General features: G+C 41.2%; 2 protein-coding genes across 3 annotated transcripts in view; one reads left to right on the forward strand and one right to left on the reverse strand.

Annotated features, from left to right (window-relative positions):
* Window positions 1–21,792, forward strand: part of cald1a (caldesmon 1a) — a 341,833-nt gene that overhangs the window by 153,813 nt on the left and 166,228 nt on the right. The gene's annotated exons all lie outside the window — the stretch shown is intronic.
* Window positions 542–17,915, reverse strand: LOC122871050 (leucine-rich repeat neuronal protein 3). Its single transcript, XM_044185604.1, has 2 exons — window positions 17,535–17,915; window positions 542–4,288 (listed from the first exon to the last, which is right to left on the reverse strand). The coding sequence occupies exon 2, from the start codon at window positions 3,851–3,853 to the stop codon at window positions 1,727–1,729; it is 2,127 nt and encodes a 708-aa protein (XP_044041539.1). The 5' UTR covers window positions 3,854–4,288; window positions 17,535–17,915; the 3' UTR covers window positions 542–1,726.

A 21,792-nucleotide genomic window follows, 5' to 3' on the forward strand; every position in this document is an offset into this window, starting at 1 on the left:
TCAGTAAGACAAATAAAATGTGAGTCCTAAAGCTTAGACTCGGCTCAGTCCCGCCCTGCGTCAACTTTTCAGTACTGTACTTTATCTCTCTGTCGTAGGGACGCTGTGTCCCTGTCTAAGCACGAGCATAGGCAGCTGTAGCTGCAGCACAGTGACTATATTCAGACCAGCTGAAGGACGAACATGTTCTTAATGAGGCGGCTAATGAGTTCTGTTCTTTTGTTGCTGTTTTTTCCCTTCTTCCCAGGGTCAGGACAGCCATTCAGCCATTCAGCTGAAGTCTCCTGACTTTTCCCCTGTGGTCTGACTCAAAAGACATTTTTTTTTTGTTCTGTACCACTTGGTCATTATGAATATTTTGTTTTACATGCTTGCAGTTGAAATGTCACAGATAAAAGTCATTAGACATTTCACATTACCCCATGGTTGGATGACAACAGAAAAAAAAGTAGTATAGTTATAATACCATGCAATTTGGTTTGAAATAAACCAGGTGTGTTATGACAAATATGAGAAGAAAGCAAAGGAGAAAAGTAGGCAATTGTTTGTAAAAGAAACAATGACATTTATTTTTTTCTTAGCACTTTTCTTAATTAGTCTGTTGTGCCCATTGATCACATATAGTACAGTTAATAGAAAAATGGCTTTTTAACTTTACACCCAAAGCAACAATGAAATGTTTTCTTAAAATATGTATGCTAAAAATACTGAGAAAGTATTTCCACTAAAAGTACTGGAGAATAGCTTGTGATTCTGCAATGATGACATGGCCGTGTTTGGCTGTGGCTGACGTGTTTCTTCAGGTCCTTCTCTGTTTACCTCATGTAGTTCTTGTTGTAGGCACTTACCAGGGCATAACAGACCGCTTCGCGAGGAGATAACACATCAATCACCTCGGTTTTAATCAACCTGTTATATTTGTTTTAGTCCAACACATTTTTTTCCTAGTCACCGTTGCAATGAGAACTACACAGCATAAACAGCCATTTGGCAAATGTCCTCTCTAGATACTCATTTTGTAGCTGAATTTCATTAAGCTTAATGTGACGTTGTAATCAAAAGTAGTCTGCTCCTTGCCTTAATTTAAAACCCATTTAAACTGTTCAGATACAGAGGATTTGTCATTACATCAACATAATAGAATATATAACAATATTTCCATGAAAAATCAAGAATCCATTTTTAAATAGAAAAAGGGGGGTATATTTCATCAAAAGGCTTACACCATAGTCACTGTTATTTGTCTACTCTACTAAATCTCCCTTCCCATAATAGACAGGTGTTATTACTGTATCTCTAACTCGTCTATGGATGTTTTACAAAGCACAGACGGTATTGCTTGGGACCACACGGACAGTTCCACAACTCTGAACACATTTAACAGTCAATTACAAGAGAGTTGACCATCGTCATCTTCACTTTCTTTTCTCTGCCTGCATTTCTCTATGAATGGTACTGAAATATATCTTTTTGCAGTAAATGCCCCTTCCTGTTGATGTTAGCTTGGTTTGATGTAACGGTTACAAAGCCACCACTTCAGCTAGGGTTTAAACTGGGAGAGCACGTAGTCTATTTTAAACTGTTCCATCCCAGTCCAATAATAGTTTTGCCAGTGTATCTGAGCTGGGGTATGCCTTTGAAACAGTACTACAGATTTGTCCATCCCCGCCCATGGCCTTGTCCACTCAGTGTAGTTGGTGTGTGGTGCTCTACAACGCTGCGCTTCTTAAAAGGCATTGTCAGATACATTTATGACTGTGGCTTTCACTTCTACTCCACTTGGCAGTCCCTTACCCGAAACCCACAGCTTTGTAAAGAAAGGAAAGTGCGTACCAGTAGCTTCCGCTGGTGTCAATGAAGCTTTGGAGTCGCATTTCCTTATATCCCCATAAAGGTGGTGGTTCCTCAGAGACACATAAATAAACAGGCATGCCACTGAAATCACAGCCAAGAGCACACCAAAGATGGTGATTTCTGCTGCGTCCCATTTTTCTGTGTCCTTGGCTGCCAGCTCTAATCCCTTAGTGGTGACATTGACACATTTGTTGTCATGGTTGTAGTGGATGCTACGGACATCCACACATACTTTGTAGTGAGTAGCGGGGCTGAGATGGGTGAGGTTGTAGACCTGGACGTCAGAGGGAACCCTGGTGGTAAACGCCGTGGTGGGATGGTTAGCATCTGACACTGTGTACCATTTAATGTTGGGCGCCAGGGTGCCAGAGCCGGCCTTCCACGAAACCAGGATGGAGTTTGTCTCCACTGATTTGATAGTGACATTGAGAGACCCATTTGCAGGTTGGGGAAAATATCCATTCACCTCTACTGAAACAGACTTAAGATCAGCTCCAACCAGATTATGGGCAACACAAGTGTAAAGACCAGCTTCATTTTCTGTTACATCATAGATGTCAAAAGTTCCCTCTGGGTGCATGTAGAACTTGTCAGACACAGTGTTAGGCAGGACCCTGGTACCCGACGGGGTTATCCAGTAGATGTCCGGCTCTGGTTCAGCAAAGGCCCGACAATGGAGTGACACTGAGCTCCCATTCTGTGCTTTAATATGCCCAGGCATGCTTTCGGGAGAGATGAGTGGCAGACAAATCTCCATCATCTCCCTGAAGTGCACCTGTCGGACATGCTGGCCCTCATACTCCGGAGGCTCCACACAGTACAGCGAATCAGGCTCCATAAAGCGGATGTTGGTCTTGTTCATGTTCATCCAGCGGACTACGCAGTCACAGCGGATGGGGTTGCTGTGCATGCTAACCTCTCTGAGATTTGGCAGGGACTCGACAGTAATCCTGTGGAGGGCACTGAGCGCATTGCCATTTAGCATTAGGGTTTCCAGCCGTGGTAGTTTGTAGAAAGCATTAGGGTGGATATAGGAGAGTTTAGGGTTGTTGGTGGCTTCTATTTTGGTCAGCTCAGGGAGGTTATTGAGGGCAAAGCTGTCGATGGAAACTAGCTCTGGCATGCTATTAATCCCCAGTTCTTTCAGATGGAGCATATCCACAAAGTCCCCTCTCTGTATCCTCGCAATTGGGTTCTTATTTAGATCCAAAAACTTAAGATTTTTTGCATTTCTCAGGGCAGAATGAGGCACCTCAGGGAAAATATTATCATAGAAAGAGATGCTCTCTAAGTTATCAAGACCAGCCAGTGCATCATCAGGAAGCTGAGACAGGTTCATTCTGGTGAGAACAAGACTGCGGAGGTTACTGAGAGGTTTGAAGTTCATATCATCAACAGAAAGAATAGGATTCTCACCAATCATCAGGATCTCCAGATTTGGCATGGGTTCGAACCACTCTCTTTTAATGAGCCTCAGCTTGTTAGAATTGAGGTGGAGCCGCACAAGGTTGCTGAGACCCTGGAAAGCCGTTGGGGAAATGGAGGAGATGAGGTTGTGATTCATGTAGAGCTCCTGAAGGTTAGCCACCTCAGCAAGACATCGTTCAGGCAACTCTCGTATCCAATTTTCCTCCATGTGAAAGGACAGCAACTGAGGAAGATTCCCCAGATGGACGTCACTGATAGAGGATATGTTGTTTTGCGATAAATCAATCTCTGTGATGTTGGCCAGGTAATCCAAGGGTTGGTCAACCTTGGCAACATTGTTTGTTTGCAGTAATAGTACTTGTGTGCCCACTGGTAATTTTTCTGGCAGGCTAAAGAGTCCCAAGTCATTACAGTCAACTGTCTGTGCCTCCATGTACACCGAACTGGGAGAAAACCAGGGTCTAATCTCACATACACAGAGCTTCGGGCAATCACGCCTCTCCTCTGTGGCTACAACAAAAGAGGCCATGGCCAAGCCAACAAAGAGATCCACGAATGACACGTCCTTCATATTGGACCGATTCCCTCCAGTAAGAAATTGGTCCTTGTAGATTAAGTGGTCTGGGCTGTTAACTTCACAAATAATGAATCATTTGCTGCAGCTGCTGAGGCGATTGACTCACCGCCCCTGCCACCGCCACCACCAACTGCAGCAGGACTCCCTAGGGTTTTTTTTGTCTTGCTGTGTAGATGCCTTGGATGTAATGATCAATCACTCAATGTTGCCTGCTGGTGTCAGGGTTCAGGACCCTAGGCTGCAGTCAGGCAGACCTGAGAAGGTGGGAGGGGGGGGAAGATAAAAGCATGGACTGATATTATACTTCAAAGAACTTCAGTTAAGCAAATTTCTAGGTATCCATGAAAAATCTGCTCTGTCTTTAAAGATGGATGTCCTCATTGATTGTCGTTTCTAGCTCCCAGAGTCCACAGCCCAATCCATTCCTACCTGTGTAAGGCAAACCAGACAGAGAAGCAGTGTGAGTATTACATGATGATGGAGGTGGGAATATCATAAGAGAAGGATTTGGACATATTAAGACATATATGGACATATTTGTTATAGGCACACTGATGCATGTTGACATTTTACAAGACATAGAACCATGGATTTACATCTTCTTGACCTTCTAGACTTCATTCTGGGAACTTATGAATGTGCCCCCACAATATGGCCTTTAATCCTGATGTTAGCAGTGTGAGTCTTATTGGTTAAAGAAAAGGCTTTATTAAGATTCTTAAATGGCAGCTGCTTAAACACACTGGAATATGTCTGCCACTATAGCAACAAGTAAACGGGCAGGCAATAACACACACTATAGTAAGAGAGTCAGGCCAAACATACAAACTAAGCATTTGACAGAGATGCAGTTTGCACCTGTTAAATCAGAAGCCACGAAAATGAAAATGCATTAATGTGTTGACATAATTAATCTTGCAGTCAACAAATCTGCATGCTAATATGATTTAACATTATTGGAAAATACAGGTCATGCAGTTCATCAGTGGCCACACATTGCAGACAGCTAAGTTAATGTGTATACACACACACAGGCCTGAAGAGAAAAAATACATACTTATGATTCTGTGGTCTTGGACACACGTTTACAAATAACAATAAGCAAAGCTCAAAAAGAGATTACCACAAGTCTTTGGTTTTGTTAAATTTAAAGGCTTTGAAGAAAAAAAGTGACATTGAAATGTCTCCCTCATTCACTCCTCTATATTAAAAACACTCAGTAGTTTAGTCTGTAGTGAGCAATGAATAGACACTGTCATTTTGCTTCATCACACACAGATGTGCAACAGAAATTTTCACATCTCTTATAGCAAAAATTAATAGGATTGTTCACAGAAAGTAGTGTACATGTGTGAGAATTAAAAATTTTAGTGAAGGTTGCTTGCCTATTATATTAATACCATGTTGAAACTTTTTTTACACATATACACACACACACACACACACACACACACACACACACAGGGCATGAGGTTTAACAATTTAAAGTGTTGTCCTGCAGACTGCTGACTGCAGGGAAAAGTTGATTAGCTGTTGCAAACAGGCTTACACTTATACAAAGAAACAGGGATATCAGAAAGTATCATGTACTGAGGACAGTATGTATTGTAATGACCATGAGAGGAAAAGTATCAGTTTTGGGGAACGAAGCAGAGACTTTAGCAACTTACAAACAGAGGAAGTGTAGGATTCCTCCACTAGGGCGCTGTCTCCACACGAAGGGTGGAATCGTGTGCCTAGAGGCTGGGACCAGCCTGTGCACCACCGAAGGGAGAGCTAAGTCTAAACCACAGCTCCTCCCCACCTCTGTAGAAACCTATCAGATAGTTGTACATTTTCATTTAAAACTCTGTGTAATGTTAAGAATAGCATTCTTTTTTAGGATGATGGCTACAGATTAACAGCTTGCTGACTGTGGTTTTCTGAATAGAAAAGATCCTTGTACAAGATGCTTTTGATCCTCCAATTCTTTAATAAATGCCAAATTAAGGAATAGCTTCTCTCCAGACTTTTCTTTTGCAAATAAACGAACGCGCTGACACATGCCATTCGTCTTTTCATTCCATTGTGGGAATTTTGGAGGGCTCTATATTAGTGTATAAATTTCCCACTCAGAATTTGGACACTCAGATAAAATGGCAGAGGGTAAACATAGTGCACTATATAGTAAATAAGGAGTCATTTTGGACACAACTCTTTTCTAAATTGAGTGAAGACTCAAGGCTAGAACAAATTTTTCATATTTTATTAGGTTTTTAGGTAACACACTTGGTTGATTGGAACAAAACTGTATATTAGAGATGCAAGTAATGTTTGTTAAAGTAGTATTTTTAGGACATTAAAAATATCTAGGTTTGTTTCACTGACAATCAATGAAGAGCCAGAAACTGTTTATGAAAGTGCCCAGTACAAATTGACAGCGACCAGATTTTGTCCTTTGATTACCTGCCATTGAGGTGATACAGTTCTTTCAGTAACAAATATTGATTGAAATGTCCATAAATATTTTCATACAAGCATGAAATTATTTGAGAAAATAATCACATACTGTAGATTACAGATAGAACTATGATGTATCCTCTTCCATGCAAGTATCTTTTTTTTATGTAGTGTCTCTTTTACCATCACATTATTCATGTCCCCGTCGTCTGCTGCTATGGCAGAAACTGTAGCTGAAGTGTACTATGTAATTTGTCATATGTAACTGCCTCTTACTGAACAGATGGGTTTGATGGCGCTTGTGATATTTTGGGCCTATAAGAGCCCGCGCCACATCATGGGAAAAGTCAAGAGAAACGGGATGAAATGGAAAGAATCAAGAAGAAGTGTGACGGCAGCTGGAAAGTGAGAACAAGAAAAGAGAGAAATGGTTTCATTTCATCACCCTCGCTGTCTCCACCTCAGTGGCCACAGGGGAAATGTGGGGAAAAAATTAAATAATATAAATAAATAAAAACTTGTGAAGGCAGCAGAAACGCTGCAGTTTGCCCCGCTGGCAAAGCCAAGCAAAGGGTTCATTCCTCAACCTCTGCTCCTGCATTGGCTTGAGTCTGGTTTCGAGAGGTGAGGGAGGAGGGAAGGCAGACATGGAGCTAGTGGAAGGAGAGCGAGAGAAAAAGAGAGAGTGGGGGTATTATTTTTCAAAAGCACCTGGCACTTTAATAAGCTGCAACACCCAGAGCATTCTGATAAACAGGGTTTAGCTTCTCTCCCTCAGCACTGGCTCTTCATTGTGGGCTATGCAGTTGATCCGTGCCCTGGAAACACAGGCCAGAGTCTGTAATTCAGCCTACAGCATTTGGGTCTCACCTCTGCTTGCTCTGGCTTTTCTCTTTAGTAATCACAATTATCAGCAGTGTAATGTGGTCAGGTTAACTGTTACTGCATATCTTTATTGTGCCATCACTGCCGGTGGCTCTAACAGGGTACAGTATGCTGTTATTTGTTTTACCAATGATATTAATTATGCCAGGGGGGACATTTTTGGCTTCCATTTCGTGATCAATATTTTCAGTTGGAGACTTTGCAGCACTCAAAAATAAAGTCTATGAATGGGAAGTGTTGGTGTGGAATAAGAAATAATGCTGCCCTATTTTCACAACACATTAAATCAGGTATTACTTCATCGAATTCTGGTAAGGCATGATGATAGATGTGAGGACGACATCACTGATGGTAAGGAGGGGTAGAAAGAGACAGACTGAAAAAGAGAACTGATTATTGTTTTTAGTTTAATGGTAATGTCTGTTGGCCCACATTGGCGAAAATCTATTGCGGGATTAGAAAGGCATTACCGGACAATTTGCAAGATGGTGTGGCCAGCAAGCACAACATATTTCCCTACTAATGAATGAGAATACAATTCTGTTAATGATAATCCAACACTTGCTTTGTGGAAATCTTGATTTTTAGTCCTGGTTGTGGCCACTAGTGTGTGTCTTATTTTCAAAACTTTGTTATACAGCCAGTGTTTGGAATGTTAGTATTGGGGCAGATTATTTTCTCGATTATCTAATATCATTGGTCTATAAAATGAAAATAGTGTTTTGTCCGACCAACAGTCCTAGATCCAAAGATAATCTGTTTACTGTTATAGAAGACCAGGAAATATTCACATTTGAGAAGCTGGAACCTGTGAATTTTTGGCTTAAAAATATTACTTAAACGATTAAGCGATTATCATATTGTTGCAGATAAATTTTCTAATGATCAACTAACCAACTTTTGTGGCTCCAGAGGGAGCTGTGTGAAATCTGATAAATTCCTGCATTGGTTGTGGCTGAAGACTACAAGTTTGACATTGAAAAAGAAAGAAGTGAGCTTAGACCTCTGTAGGCTGCTCTTCATCTCTGCTTGAGGCTAACGGCTCAAGGTTATATTAGCTGCTACTAGGATAACACACCCAAATTTTGGATTGCATTGTTTACATCTTTTTTTTTTTTAACTGTCCATCATGAGTCTGATAATGTTACAGGAGTGCTATGCTAAATTGGTGGAGTACTCTTTTAATGTCACTGGAATACAATGTCACATACCGAGTTAAAACTTTGCTTAGCTAAACCCATTAAATAGTTTACAATGTGTTTAAAATAATCATGTAATTAAATAATAAAATATTAAATGACTCACTTTTCATTATGCATTTTTCTTCCATTGTATCAAATAATGTGGTTATTAAATGATCTACTGGAGATCTACTCCAGTGAAGGGCAGATTTATTCTTGACCATTAAGTTCTAGCATTGACAATGAGTTAAATGAACTCAGCCAATACATTTGAAATGGAGATTTACGTTCAAATTATTATTATTATTATTAATGCTGCATTCTAATATATGCCACTTATCACTGTATATATTTGACTCTGGGAGCAAGACCAGATTAAATATTGCATGCCTTTCATTGTCACAGAAATTAAGTTTTAAATGTTGTAGACAAATCTATGTAAATCAGTTTTAATTTACAGTCTCCTGGATGTCAGCTGAGGTCCCAGTGAAGGGCTGTTGAAGGAAAACATTGGGAGTCATTTGTAAGAAAGAAGAAGCTGACTGAATTGGAGCTGACATCTTGAGTGGCAATGTGTCTGATGTGGCAAATGTTGTGAGTCTTCAGGCATGCTTGCCGCCTGAGCAGAATAGTGTTGAGTCAATGACTTGGTTATGTAATAAAACTGTTTGGAATAAAGACAATTGAGGCAAGACGGCTATGTAATACAACTAGGAAAATGTTTAGACAATGCACATTTTCAGATTAGCTGAATGTAAATGACAAGTGGAACATCCTCAGAGCTCAATATAAATCAATCAAGATGTGTTAACACATCAGCAAAATTAAAAAGCTTTCAACAACACAGCTTCCATTAAGAATACTTTTTTGGCTGGAGAAATTGGGCTTGTTGAGGTAACAAATAACACATTTTACAGAGTTGAAATACTGTACCAAACTGCACCATCTTAAGTGAACTATCCTAATCATCCACAGACAGTTGAACAGGTAAATTGGTATTGTACGACTGCATTATGTGAAGCACAGTGAAGAAGCAGTCTATATTCTTGGGGCCTTGCACCGTGACTGCTGTGACTATGGAGTCCACACACACACTTGTACTAACCTATTAGTGAGAGGTCCGGTCAAGCTACCCAGCCGCAGCTCCCCACACACACCCACTACTACTATGTAGAGCTAATTTCCCACAATCCGCTGCTCTAGTTGCTGGTAATTGAGGTGGAGTGAGAGGGGAGGGAAGAGATGTGGAGGACAAAATGACTTGCCAGAGGAGGAACTTGTCATAGTATCAGTGGTGGTGTATTAACCTCTGGTGACCCTGAGAATGCTGTCATTTCAGGAAATATTAACCTTAGCAAGACCACAGAGGAATTACCTAAAACCCAGTCAAAAATTCTGGGAAAAACAAGGACTTCCAAGCAAAAAAATGTTGTGGTGTATTTGGCTTTAAGTGGCAATAACTTGCATTTGGCTACACAACCGTTGGACAAAGAGAAATGAGGTTAATATGGCTGTGGCAAATAGAATTCAAAGATGGATGCTTGTAATCTGTGCCTGGAAAAGCCTTTTGGAAATCTTGAGTAGAGAGATGCATAATCAACAGCCAGTAATTTAACCGAGAGGACTTGAAATGGGATCTTCTGTAACCTAATGTCTTACTGAACTAACGCATCAAGCCTAAGCTTTGACATTTGCTCGGGGTGCCAATGGAAGCCTTTTATAGGTCAGGCTAAGGTGTTCACTCATGGCACTAACACGAGTTCCCAGGTGTCAGAGATGGGGGGGCAATCATTCAAGCCATGGTCTCCAAAGCACCTCCATTACAGTAGGAGGCTGACAGTCTAGCCCAAGGGCTTTTCACTTTCGCCAGTGTTAATCCTGACTGTGAACAATTCAGCAAACAAGCTCCTGGAAACTGGTTTGTTTCACGACTGCCTTAACTGTGTGAAATACAGCTAGGTTTCTTTACCACCATTGGTTACTCCAAATAAAAGGTTAAACCTGCAATAACTGATTCTTTGGCCACTTGTGGGCAGCGGAAAACAAACTGTGAACACAACACACTGAAATATTATCATGTTTCTAAGTTGATATGAAGGACTTGCTAGCATACAGTTGCCTATTTACACATCCAGCAGATACGGAGTAACATTAGCATTTATTTGGAGTCATGTTTCTGGCCACCACGTCCAATATTCACTCTCTTTTAGCTCTGGTTTGGTCTCCACCAACTCCTGAGGGAAATATCTGGCTCTTTAACTGTTCACCAGCTAGTCGGTAACTTTCTCTGTCTGCTGTTTGGTGCTGGGCAGGTAGCCTACAGTGGGTTTTTAGAGCTGCTTCGTTGAAAGAAGCAGCGGCTAAAAACGACGCTATGAGCTGAAAGACACTGTAAAGCCGCGTAGAGCCGAGGACAGTGGAGTGATCATTATTTTAGCCCAACTAAAACTAGCAGACTGATAGCGATATTTGGGAGTTAAGTAATTACTTCAAGTAATTTTTAACAAATACAGAACGTCAACAATCTTAATATGGATCCCTTAAATTTCTTTTTTTTGTGTGTGTCCAAGATATATACAAAGTGGGACCGTTTATTACTGAAAAATCGACTTGTCAGTGCTCTCTAGTGGACAAACTATGTAATGCAGTCACTGTTTCTAAATTACCTCAAACCTAGTTTGGATTTCCTGTTCTGCAATTTCTTGTTAGTTATCAGTCAACATACACACCGATAACGATACAGTATATCAGCAACAAGATAACATCGGCCGACATACCAGCCTGGCCAAATTGTTGGTCTTGCTCTACTAATTATCTGGGGGTATGTCACTACAAGAGACCCTTTTCAAATTATACACAGTAATCTGATCCATTGCTATTATAAAATATTGATTATAGCCACTTTAAAAAATGATCTTTATCTTTAACCTTGTGCAGATTTTCATGCTGGTATTCTATCTGGCATTTTTTATATTTTTAAGTGTTTTTGCATCACCATTAAGAGTTGAGAGCTACTATATCTGTATATTTATTGACATATTCCAACTGCGAAGCTGTTGAGAAATGAAAGTGTCATTGCATCACCATTATAAACTGGTATGTCTCCAGTCCTCGTTAGTCACAGATTTCACTCTTAATTAGCGTGACATTTGACATTTAAACTTGGAATCTCTCCTCATTAAAATGCTGCACATTTAGGTTGGTTTATTGTTGTTGTCAGGTAAAAACTCACATAACTCTCTTTTTTTTGTTCAGTAATATTAATTTTAAACAGGAACATGCTTAATGTGTTGAGTGAATTTCATGACTTATGTGCCCCAAAATGTACTATTTGAAGATCATTTGCGCTCATCTGGAAATGGCGCCAGACTAATCATGATATACCTGAATTGGGACGAGGCTACATTTAAGAGGTTCAGCTGCTGTCAAGGTGAAAAGCTTTTCCATTCAGATCTTGGCAACACCTCACACTTACTTTCCCACCGGGCCACCTCCATTATACTAACACTGTGGCTGTTCTGGACAGTAATGGCACAAATACAGTTTGATTAGAGACCAGTGAGATATGACCACTTTAAATTAATGAGTGTGCACAGTAGGGGCAGAAAGCATTGGTCCTGGTGGCTCTGCAGTTCTAATTCAGGCAACCCTGACTCAAGTCGGCCGGGCAGCCAAACAGCCGGGCAGAACTGTTTGTTTTATGCTGTTTTATTGAAATGAGTTATAAATCCTCCCCCTCGCTTCACAGTGCTTGGATGGGGTTTAGCAGAGCGGGGACGTAAAGATGATTGCTTCGTCACAGGTTGGGTACTCATCAATGCCCTGTGCGGCGACAGTTTGACCTACAGTTTGTGTAAAAAATTAAATAATTTATAATCTACGAAAAACAAGTTCTATGAGGGATATGGCAGGCATAAAAGAGAAAGTTTGTGAGATCTAAGCTGTGGAATAAGTCTAGATGTAGGTTTTTGTTGGGGAGCATATTGGCCCTCGGGGACATGATTATAAGGCCTGCACGGTTTAAGTGGTAACAAGGCAGTATTGCATCTGCTGAGAGGTAGACATTACACTCACTGTGGTAAAACTGAGTGGAAGACATAAAGGTCAGACATAAGTGGAAAGTAGGGCACAGCCGAATTGCCTCCTCTTTCAGGAGAATAGCCTGTGTATTACAGAAATGGTTCACTGGGAATTCTGATCCACTGGTAATAAGCCTCACAAGGCTTTCTTCTTCAAGTCACCCCGTCTCTCTCAGGCACTTTCTTCTTTCTCCCTGTTTCTTCTCTCATTTGCTTTTTGCTCATGATATTGCAACCCCCACATCCCTTTTTATAAACCTTGTCCTTTTCATCCTGATTTCTCACATTTGTCTCCGCTCTTCAAACCCTTATAGCGAACATTTCTCCTCGACTATAGAGAAAGTAGGCATTTATTTAGTCTCCCTGCCTATCCAGGTTCCCGTCTTTCTTTCTGGGCATCCTACTGTCTTGTTGCTCGTTCGCTGTCAGCCTAATTGCCTTCTCAATACTTGTCACCCCTGCTGTGCCAAACCTAGTCTATCTACATACCGTCTGAGTGTCTGTCTCAGTAGCTGCTATTTCCTAATTACATGTCCGTGCCTGTATGAGTTTCTATTGGCCCATGCAGCATGACTTTTTGGTAACCCCTGAAGGATGTGGTTTGCATTCCACCAAGTGCGCACAATGGTCCACCAGACACATGAGCCGTGCTCCTCACTTGCAGCTTAGGTGCAGTTCTTCTCTCCATGCCGCCATCTTTACCTGCCTGGTCTATTTTTTTGCTAGACCAGTTTGAGTCTCTGGCATCACTTATGAATGTAAATACAATAAATCCATTTTCATTTCCAGTTGAAGTACAAATACAATACATTGCATTACCCATACATTTCATGCATTAAGATAGCTAGTGTGACGTCACATAACATACTAGTTTTAATTTGATTTCTTTATATTACAGGCAGTCTCTTTGCAATAATGCAAAATTATAGGTGTCTGACCTATAATATTATACCCTCTCCAATTTTGGTGATTTAGATTTTGGATTAGTAGTATTCCTTTTATGAGTTGAGACAATTTTCCTATTTCTTAAGATAAATAAAACCATTTAAAACCCATTGGATTATCTGAAAAGCTACCCACGGTGGACATGTAGCGCAGCCGTAACGCAGCCAAGCCACTTCTGATCGACATTCTGGGTAAGCCCCTTAGTAGGTGGGTTCCTCTGGAAGGCTTTACTGTCCCTCCCTCTGCCCTTTACCTCATTGATTTACTATTATACTTTCTCTAAGGTAAGGGAGAGTCCATTAAAGGAACCTTCTACGCAGTGTTTATGCATAATGAAGCTTCCTGTATGTATGTATGTATGTGTGTGCGTGTGAGAGCAGATGAAAACCATGAATGCCATGAATCAGGGGCAAGTCGACTGTTAATGTAAAATCAATGGTCCAAATTAACCACAGGAGCCCCATCTCTGATTTTTCAGCCCTTTTCTGGACAAGACATGTCCTTGGGCTGAGTGAGGGAGAACACACATGCTGCACTGTCGAATGCTATAGCATGCCCACCTGCCCTCATGCACACACACACAGCAGACAAGAAAGATGTGTGCATTTGCAGACACAAGCATGCACGCGTAACTTAGCCGACAGTGTCCTCGCAGAGAACATAAAAAAACAAACGTGCCCAAGCTCATTCGCATAATGCATGCATAACGCACCACACAGTGAAAGAGCACAGCTAGGTCCCCTTGTCTAATTCGCATCGTGCTGCATCTATTAAAATTAAGCCAAGGTATCCAGCTTAAGGCTCCCGCTGATAAGGTCAAAGGCGTAGCGAACATTCCAACACTCATTTCTCCCTCAACATAATCGCACTCACTCTTGACAAAAATCTGCATAATGTTCCATGTATAGCTGCTAGCCAGAATGAAAAGGGGGAGGTGTGAGGAGAAGGGGCAGGCATGGGTGAATGGAGCCAGCGGCATATCCCTCAAAGTCAGAGCCAAATTGAATCTGCAGGTGCAAATGTGGCATGTGTGCTGCCTCCAAGATGCGCAGCTATCTATATTTATATGAATAATATATGGTTGGTCAAGGGGCCACAAGCCTGCAGGGAATAAGTTCCTACGGCAGACGGAATCAATCATTATATGCCACTGAAATGCATTTATCGCTGGCTTGGACCTCTTTATTATGATTTCATGGGGTTTGATATGGGCTTTCTCTTTCTGTTTGCATTCTCTGCTACTCTTCCTCAGCTGAAACAGATGAAAGATACAGTGCTTTCAAATGGCACGATAGGCAAATGGCTTTGTGTCTATTCAAAGGCTTAGCAGCACAATGACTGGCTGATTTGGAGTCAGTAATTGCTTTTTATATGTGTGTGCATATTTCTGCATGTGTGTGTGTGTGTGTGTGTGTATATACAGGTGTGTGTCTGCACATGCATGCATGTTTCTATACATGAGTCACTGCAGCGTCATCAATACATGAGCACTTGGTTTGGTCTCATTATACAACATCCACCGAGCTTTTCATTAGTGTACTGAGGGCCTATATGTATCAATCTGAATGCAGAACAGATGGACGGCACAGCGGTAGCCCTAAGATGTCCTCCTTCTCCTTTGCTCATGTTTGAAACTGTAATATGGACATATGTCCCTATCATGTCCAGCTCTGATACGGATCTGCAGAATAGCAGACTAATTAGTTAGTTATTAGTAGTTAATAACTTTGATTTTTTTTTTTGGAGGGGATCAGCATCAGTCTACCTGACATTTATCTATTATACATGATAATCTTTTGGTACATTTTCTGTTAAAGCAGTCCTAAAACATTGTACCCACACACTGTAGAAACGTGTGCTAGCTAAATACCTAAAATGCTAATCTAAAAGTAAATGGCATTGGATACAAAGGAAGCGTCGCATCCCACTCTGACCTTTTGATATGGACTGAAAACACCAAAATGTCATTGATGCTCCCATCAAACCATGTTTTGATCGTCACTCTCTTCTCCCCTGTTCCTTTTGCCCTCTGTCTGTGCTTATTCCATTTTAATGGGTGCCTGTGTTTGTTTGGGAACACGATGCTATCAAAGAGCCTATGCTTGGCTGCACAGGCTGATCCCCTGCAGCCGTCTTGTGAATATGTTTACATGCATTTCACTCGGGAGCCTGGATAGATCCTGGGACATCTTGTTACCACCATTATGGAAAGAAAATCTTGAGATAAATGTGATTTTGATGGGGCAATACAGTATAGGCTTTCTCAACTCCACTTTGACTCTGAACCGGTAGTAGCGTTTGGCACCCACGCATCCTCTCACTGAACCTGCTGCCCTTTTCCTATAGAGAAATTAATATGGAACACCCACACTGTGCTGCCTATCATGCTCTCCAAGCCTCCACAAGGCCACTGCAGGCACAATAGGTTTTCCACCCCCCCCTTACTTCTTACTGTTTCACACACAGATCAATAGGCAATTCGCAAAGCCACTCACTTTAAGCGTATGACTTAGTGTGGACATGTGATATTGATTTGTTTTGAACAAATGTGCCCAAATTAATAAGTGCTGCTTTTTTTTTATCACCACAGGGTGCAGGAACTGCAAACTGGCTGCAATGTTACGATACGAGCATAAACTTCATATTGAACCTCACAAACTGTTTGGGCCTATATTTTACATGACGTACGATCACAACTGCCACCATTCGACGTTAGCAGGAAAACCCTTCAGAAACATTTGCTCTCAAGGATCGCCTGTGAGAAGCTGGTGGCTGGATGTTACAGTATAAGCTACAAACGGCCTTGGCTCGATCAGCAGGTAGTCAAATGATTCGAAGTGGGAACAATACGTAGTGTGTGGGCTGAGGTTTTCTCAGCGTGGCATGGTTTCTGATGTGAGGGCATGATGGCTCTCATGTGGCATTTGACTGTGTTTCATATTGAGCAGCTGCTTTGGGGTGAGTCATTCGCACTGTGGAGGCCACAATCTATTGTATCCATCACCGGGAACAAGCACACAGACACACACACACACACACACACACACACACACGCATGCATGATTACAGCAATCACATTCAGTAGCCCCCTTAGTGAAAATCACATTTGTCATTATCGGCCATTATCTGTTTATCTGATTTTGAAATATTCATGAGTAATACATCTGCTGGATGACATACATTTTTGGACAGAGGAGAGGGTGTGAGAGATAAAATGGGAGGGAGGGAGGAGAGAGAGAGAGAGAGAGAGAGAGAGAGAGAGAGAGAGAGAGAGACGCCCCAATGCAGTTAAGGGATTAGTGAATACCTTCCCTCTCTCTCCCTGGATGTGTGGGTGTAGGGCACAAGCAGGTGAAGTGATGATGGCAAATGCGCTCGAAGATGCCTCTCAGTGGCTGTGTTAATTCTGCAGAAGCACTGGATGCAACGCGCAGAGATGGCGGTGAAAGCAGAGAATCCTTTCTGTTCACTGTTGGAGAGTGTGTGATGTGTTAAAAAAAAACAATAAATAAATAAAAGGGCTTTTATTTATTTATTATTTATTGAGTGCGTGTAACGTACTTTCGCGGCATGTGTCGGTAACGACTTCTCTGTTTGCAACAGGAAGGTTTAAAGGAGAGAGTGAGGAGGAGAGGGGGGAGAGGGGGGGTGGCCACCATTCTGTGGATTTCTTCGAGACGTGTCTGGTGTGCGCTCACTAAGCAGGACCCGGGGACATGAAACTGCCAGTCCATCACACACACACACACACACACACACACCCACACACAAAGTCCGCCTCGAATTTCCTTAACTAATTTGATGTTTTAGCCTAAACAGAGTCCGTCATAAATCCGGTCTGGTTTAAGGCGCATCCTGCATAGTTGCGCAAAAGCGCGTCTTCACGTCAAGCGCGGGTCCGAGGCCAGTCATCATCATAATTATCCTACATTATTTTCCCAAATCCCGCTATCACGCATGGGTGGTTGGTATTTGGGAAACGGAATGATACGTTATTTCAATTACAAGACTATACGGCCGGTAAAACATCCCCGAATCACTGAATTCAGGCGTTTTTCATTAACTTGGAAAATGCGTTGCACAGACGCAAGCGTGCATGTATCAAATGACAGAAATTTATCTCAGGAGTAAACAGAGTAAACTTACCCGATTTAATCATTACAGCCCTCGAAGCAGTATGTGTTGTCTATATTCCCATCAAGTGCGCCGCTCCAATGACGAGAGAGCCCCAGCGCGCAACATAAAGCCAGTCAACAATGTGTGGTCTTCTTATTTTTACGCAGTTGGTGAGAAATCAGTTCTGGGCTCTGTCTCAAAACACGCGGCTTCTGCATGAGGGAAAACAAAAACGGCGAAGTCCAAAAGCAGGTTGGCCAGAGCATGGAGAGAGACTCGTGTGTTCCCGGTGCCCTTCCCTTCCCGTCTTCACAGCGGCTGTTGAGGGCGCTTCTCTCCCCTCGATCAAGTATCAGGCGGACCACATAGATGCGCCGCCGTCTCCTCAGCAGTCATTAATATCAGAACAAACCCCGACTCTCCAGAGAACAGCCAATAGCGTCAGAGAAGCAGGCGAGGTGCTCGCAGCATCAGGGCTCTGGTTGGCTGAGAGGAGCCGTCAGTCATATCCCAGAAGCCTGTTCTCATCTGTGTCTTCTTCTGTAGGAGGTGAAGCACGCTGCAAAAAATATCCATATTAACAAGTCACTCGTTCTGGTCTTTAATTGTAAAAAGTGTACAAATAAGAAACCCAAATATTAAAGTGGGTGACTAAATTGTTTGCTGGAAATTTGCAGGAAGCACTTTTTTAAATAAAGGCACTCCGCTAACATCAAAATAATGTTGATTCAAGATAATATAGTTGGATCATGTTTATCGGCACAGTAAATATCTCTCACTTCCTCAGGCCAGGTATGTTTGCACCAGCTATGTGAAACGCCATAACTAAGTTCAGGGATCTTACTACGTGTAAAGATACTAAGTTTTGTTGTAACTACTAGTTCGATCTTAAAGGCTGTCTGCATTAAGCCCTTAGTAATGTTTAAATCTGTTGAAACATGTAATACAATCTGTCAGAATCCATCAATATAAACACAGAAGTCACTGCAGCATGACATGCTGTAACAAGACATTCAAAATTGACAGTTTCAAGAGGCCCCAGACCAGTGGTGGAAAAAGTATTTAGATCCTTTACTTAAGTAAAAGTAGCAATACCACACTGTAAACATATTTGAATACAAGTAAAAATCATGCATTGAAATTTAGAAAGTATTATTAGCAAAATGTACTTAAAGTAACAAAAATTAAAGTATCAATGCTGAAAAATTGCCCCTGTGAGTGTACATATTATGTCTTAGATTATTCTTATTACTAAAAGCAGTGCACACTGCTTTTTGCATTTGTTGCTGCTGTCCAGTGTTCAAACATGGCATCTTTTGCAGCCGGGGGAGCAAAATCTGTCGACCTCTGAGCATTCACAACAATTACCTAATAATACAAAAAAGAACTGACCATGGCAAAATGTGGCCATTTAGGACTAAGATCCCCTCCGGACAAGTTTTAAGACATATAAAAATACTTTGCGTCAAATAATAATTTGTGTCTGATTTGTTTTTCCACCAAAAGAAAAGTTCAATTACCACATTAAAAGTTCTCAAAATGACATCTCCTCCTTCTCCCTCATTGAAAAATGCAGAATCTATGAATATGCAAATATTTCAACTGCTGGACACAAGATCCATTCTCCGTGTACGTGCGCTGGAGGTTTCAAGTTTCCACATCACACTTGCGTACTGGACCACGATTGGCTTCCGAACTAGTTGTAATGTCACAAAATCCTGCTCGTACGAACGCGTGTCAAACTGAGATTTAAGGTGAGAAACTTTCCTCCTTTAGCAGATAAATGTGAAAACAGTTTTCTGGTGTCAAGCTGTATACATCACTGTGCAGTGAAGCTCAAACATCTGAATGAAGCAACAATTAGCAAAACATTTTGAGCGGAGTGGGACTTTCTAATAAGCCCCTGTAAACACAGTAGCTGTGCTAAAGTTAACATGTGTTAACACTGCAGTGTTATCTTAAATATAAATGTTTGAATGTTTTTTTCTGATACCAAGTAAAGGAATTTCAGCCAGTTATTGTGCAGTTTGACTTATCATATTTCACCAGTTAAACAAGAAATGTCGAAAAACAAAAACAAATGAATATTATATTTTAATTTGCCACCACTTCTTGGCATATTTACTGATCGCATCAGCACAAGTGCACTACTGCTGAGTTTCTGGCTGCAGTGGTTGGAGTTGAACTCATAGCAAACTGTGGCAGCCTGGCCAGCAGCTGCCACTTCCCGTGTGCAAGTGCATTTGAGATGGACATTTTTTGCAGTGCAGGGGAAACGAGGAAGAAGGCGCAGGCAGGGAAGAAAATGGATATCTGTACCTATTAGCTCCAGAGCTCCCCGACTCAGATCCCAGGAGGATTTCTAACACAGTGTTCTACAAACTGATGTTCCTGGAGGTCGGGCAGGGTTATCCGCAGCCTCGGAGAAAGAGACGTACCTCGTCTGTTTAGCCCAAAGGGTTCTGAGCCAAAGGCTGGACTTCTGGAGGCTGTTTAACGCCACCTGTGTCTGATTTCACTGGGTCCAAGTCTTAATATATACAACCTCACTGTACATTATTGTGTGCTTTTATCTGTTTGGTGTTATTCCCGTTTCTGTAAAGCCTCAGGGGACTTTTGGTAGTTTTGCTGGGTCAATATCACCGCTAGTTCCCTTTTTGAATCTCCAGTAGAAATTATTCAAATTTCATGTAAATTGCATGAAATAATTTATTTTGAAAGTTTACTCATAAATGGATGACCTTTATGAATAAATACAATGCCATGAGACTATTTAGACAGTTTTCTTTAATTGGATGCAGAGGATTTTGCCATGCCCCAGGTGCTGCTCACTCAAACTTAAGTAATTATGCAATTTTTCAAATACTTTCCATATTTTCCCCTTCCTTTGCTTATTCTGCGGTTTATATAATGCTGCTTAAGATTTGTGCGTCTGAATTTGCAAACCACCCTCCACCTGCGATAATGGGACAAATGCCCTTTCAAGAGAACCCAGCTTGGTATAATGATAGCAGAAAAACCCGCAGGCTGTTTTAATTCAGTACAGGTAACATAACAATGGTGAGCCTGATGGGAAACTGTTGTTTGTATGCTCTCTTTTTCATCATATTATGTTAGTGTGTTCATTAATATGGTCACATTTAATGAGTAAACCTCATCTGGTTAACATAAAATTCAGTTATTTCACTGCATAATTATGAAGCATATTTAATCTGAAGTGGTCCATTTCTTCACCCTTGTATTTTTCTGCCTGTCTGCCAGCTTCATTGACAGGAGGGGACACATTTATTGTTTTCATTAACGTGAATGCTATAAATAGACAAACACCATGTGGTTGTTTACAGTTGTAAAATTTATTGTAAATCCAGGTTCAGAAAATATAAAAACTGAGTCACCTCTTCATTTAAAATGGTCAGATGCTTTTGTGGTCATTGCTAAATCAGCTATGTTGGTTTTTAGGAGTCTTTGAGTTATACCTTTAATCAGACATCTTTTTCTTATGCCTTGTTTCACAAACTGGACAGTTTGGATATGAGCAGCGTTATAGTCAGTGTTGGAAGAAGTATTCAGACCCTTTACATAAGTAAAAGTAGCAATACCACACTGTGAAAATACTCCACTACAAGTAAAGATCCTGCATTCAAAACCTTACTTAAAGGAACAGTTTAACCCAAAATCCAAAATACATATTTTTCCTCTTACCTGTAGTGCTATTTATCCATCTTGATTGTTTTGATGTGAGTTGCCAAGTTTTAGAGATATAGTCCCATTATGTTCAAAAAAGGCAGACATCTCTTTAGCCGATATGACGCTCGGCTTGCAGTGCCCAAAGCGCCCAAAAAATACATTTTAAAAACTCAACAGCAATGTCTCTTTCCAGAAATCATAATCCTTTTAGTCAAAGTTACTCATGTACTTGAGTAAATGTACTTAGTTACTTTCCGCCACTGATTACGGTATAGACAACATGGCTGGACACATACAGAGAAAAGAGTAGCATCCACAGAAACTTCTTCAGTTCTTCAGAACAAAAACTGGAGGAAGCAGGTGAAGAATGCAGTTAGACTGACAGCTGAAACTGGAGTGAGAAAGAGAGAGAGATGAAAATCACTCCGCTATAAGAGGAGACTGAGGAGTGATGCACATGTAGGTCTTGGCTGGTTCATTGCCATTCATAACATGCATTAACACATATTTGTATGTGTGTGTGTGTGTTTTTTTAATATTTGCCATAGTACCTGAACATTTTGGTAGGCACAACATAACAAAATCAGCCAAGGTACAATTT

This window comes from Siniperca chuatsi, linkage group LG23 (assembly GCF_020085105.1).
Source record: "Siniperca chuatsi isolate FFG_IHB_CAS linkage group LG23, ASM2008510v1, whole genome shotgun sequence".
NCBI classification, from domain to species: domain Eukaryota; kingdom Metazoa; phylum Chordata; class Actinopteri; order Centrarchiformes; family Sinipercidae; genus Siniperca; species Siniperca chuatsi.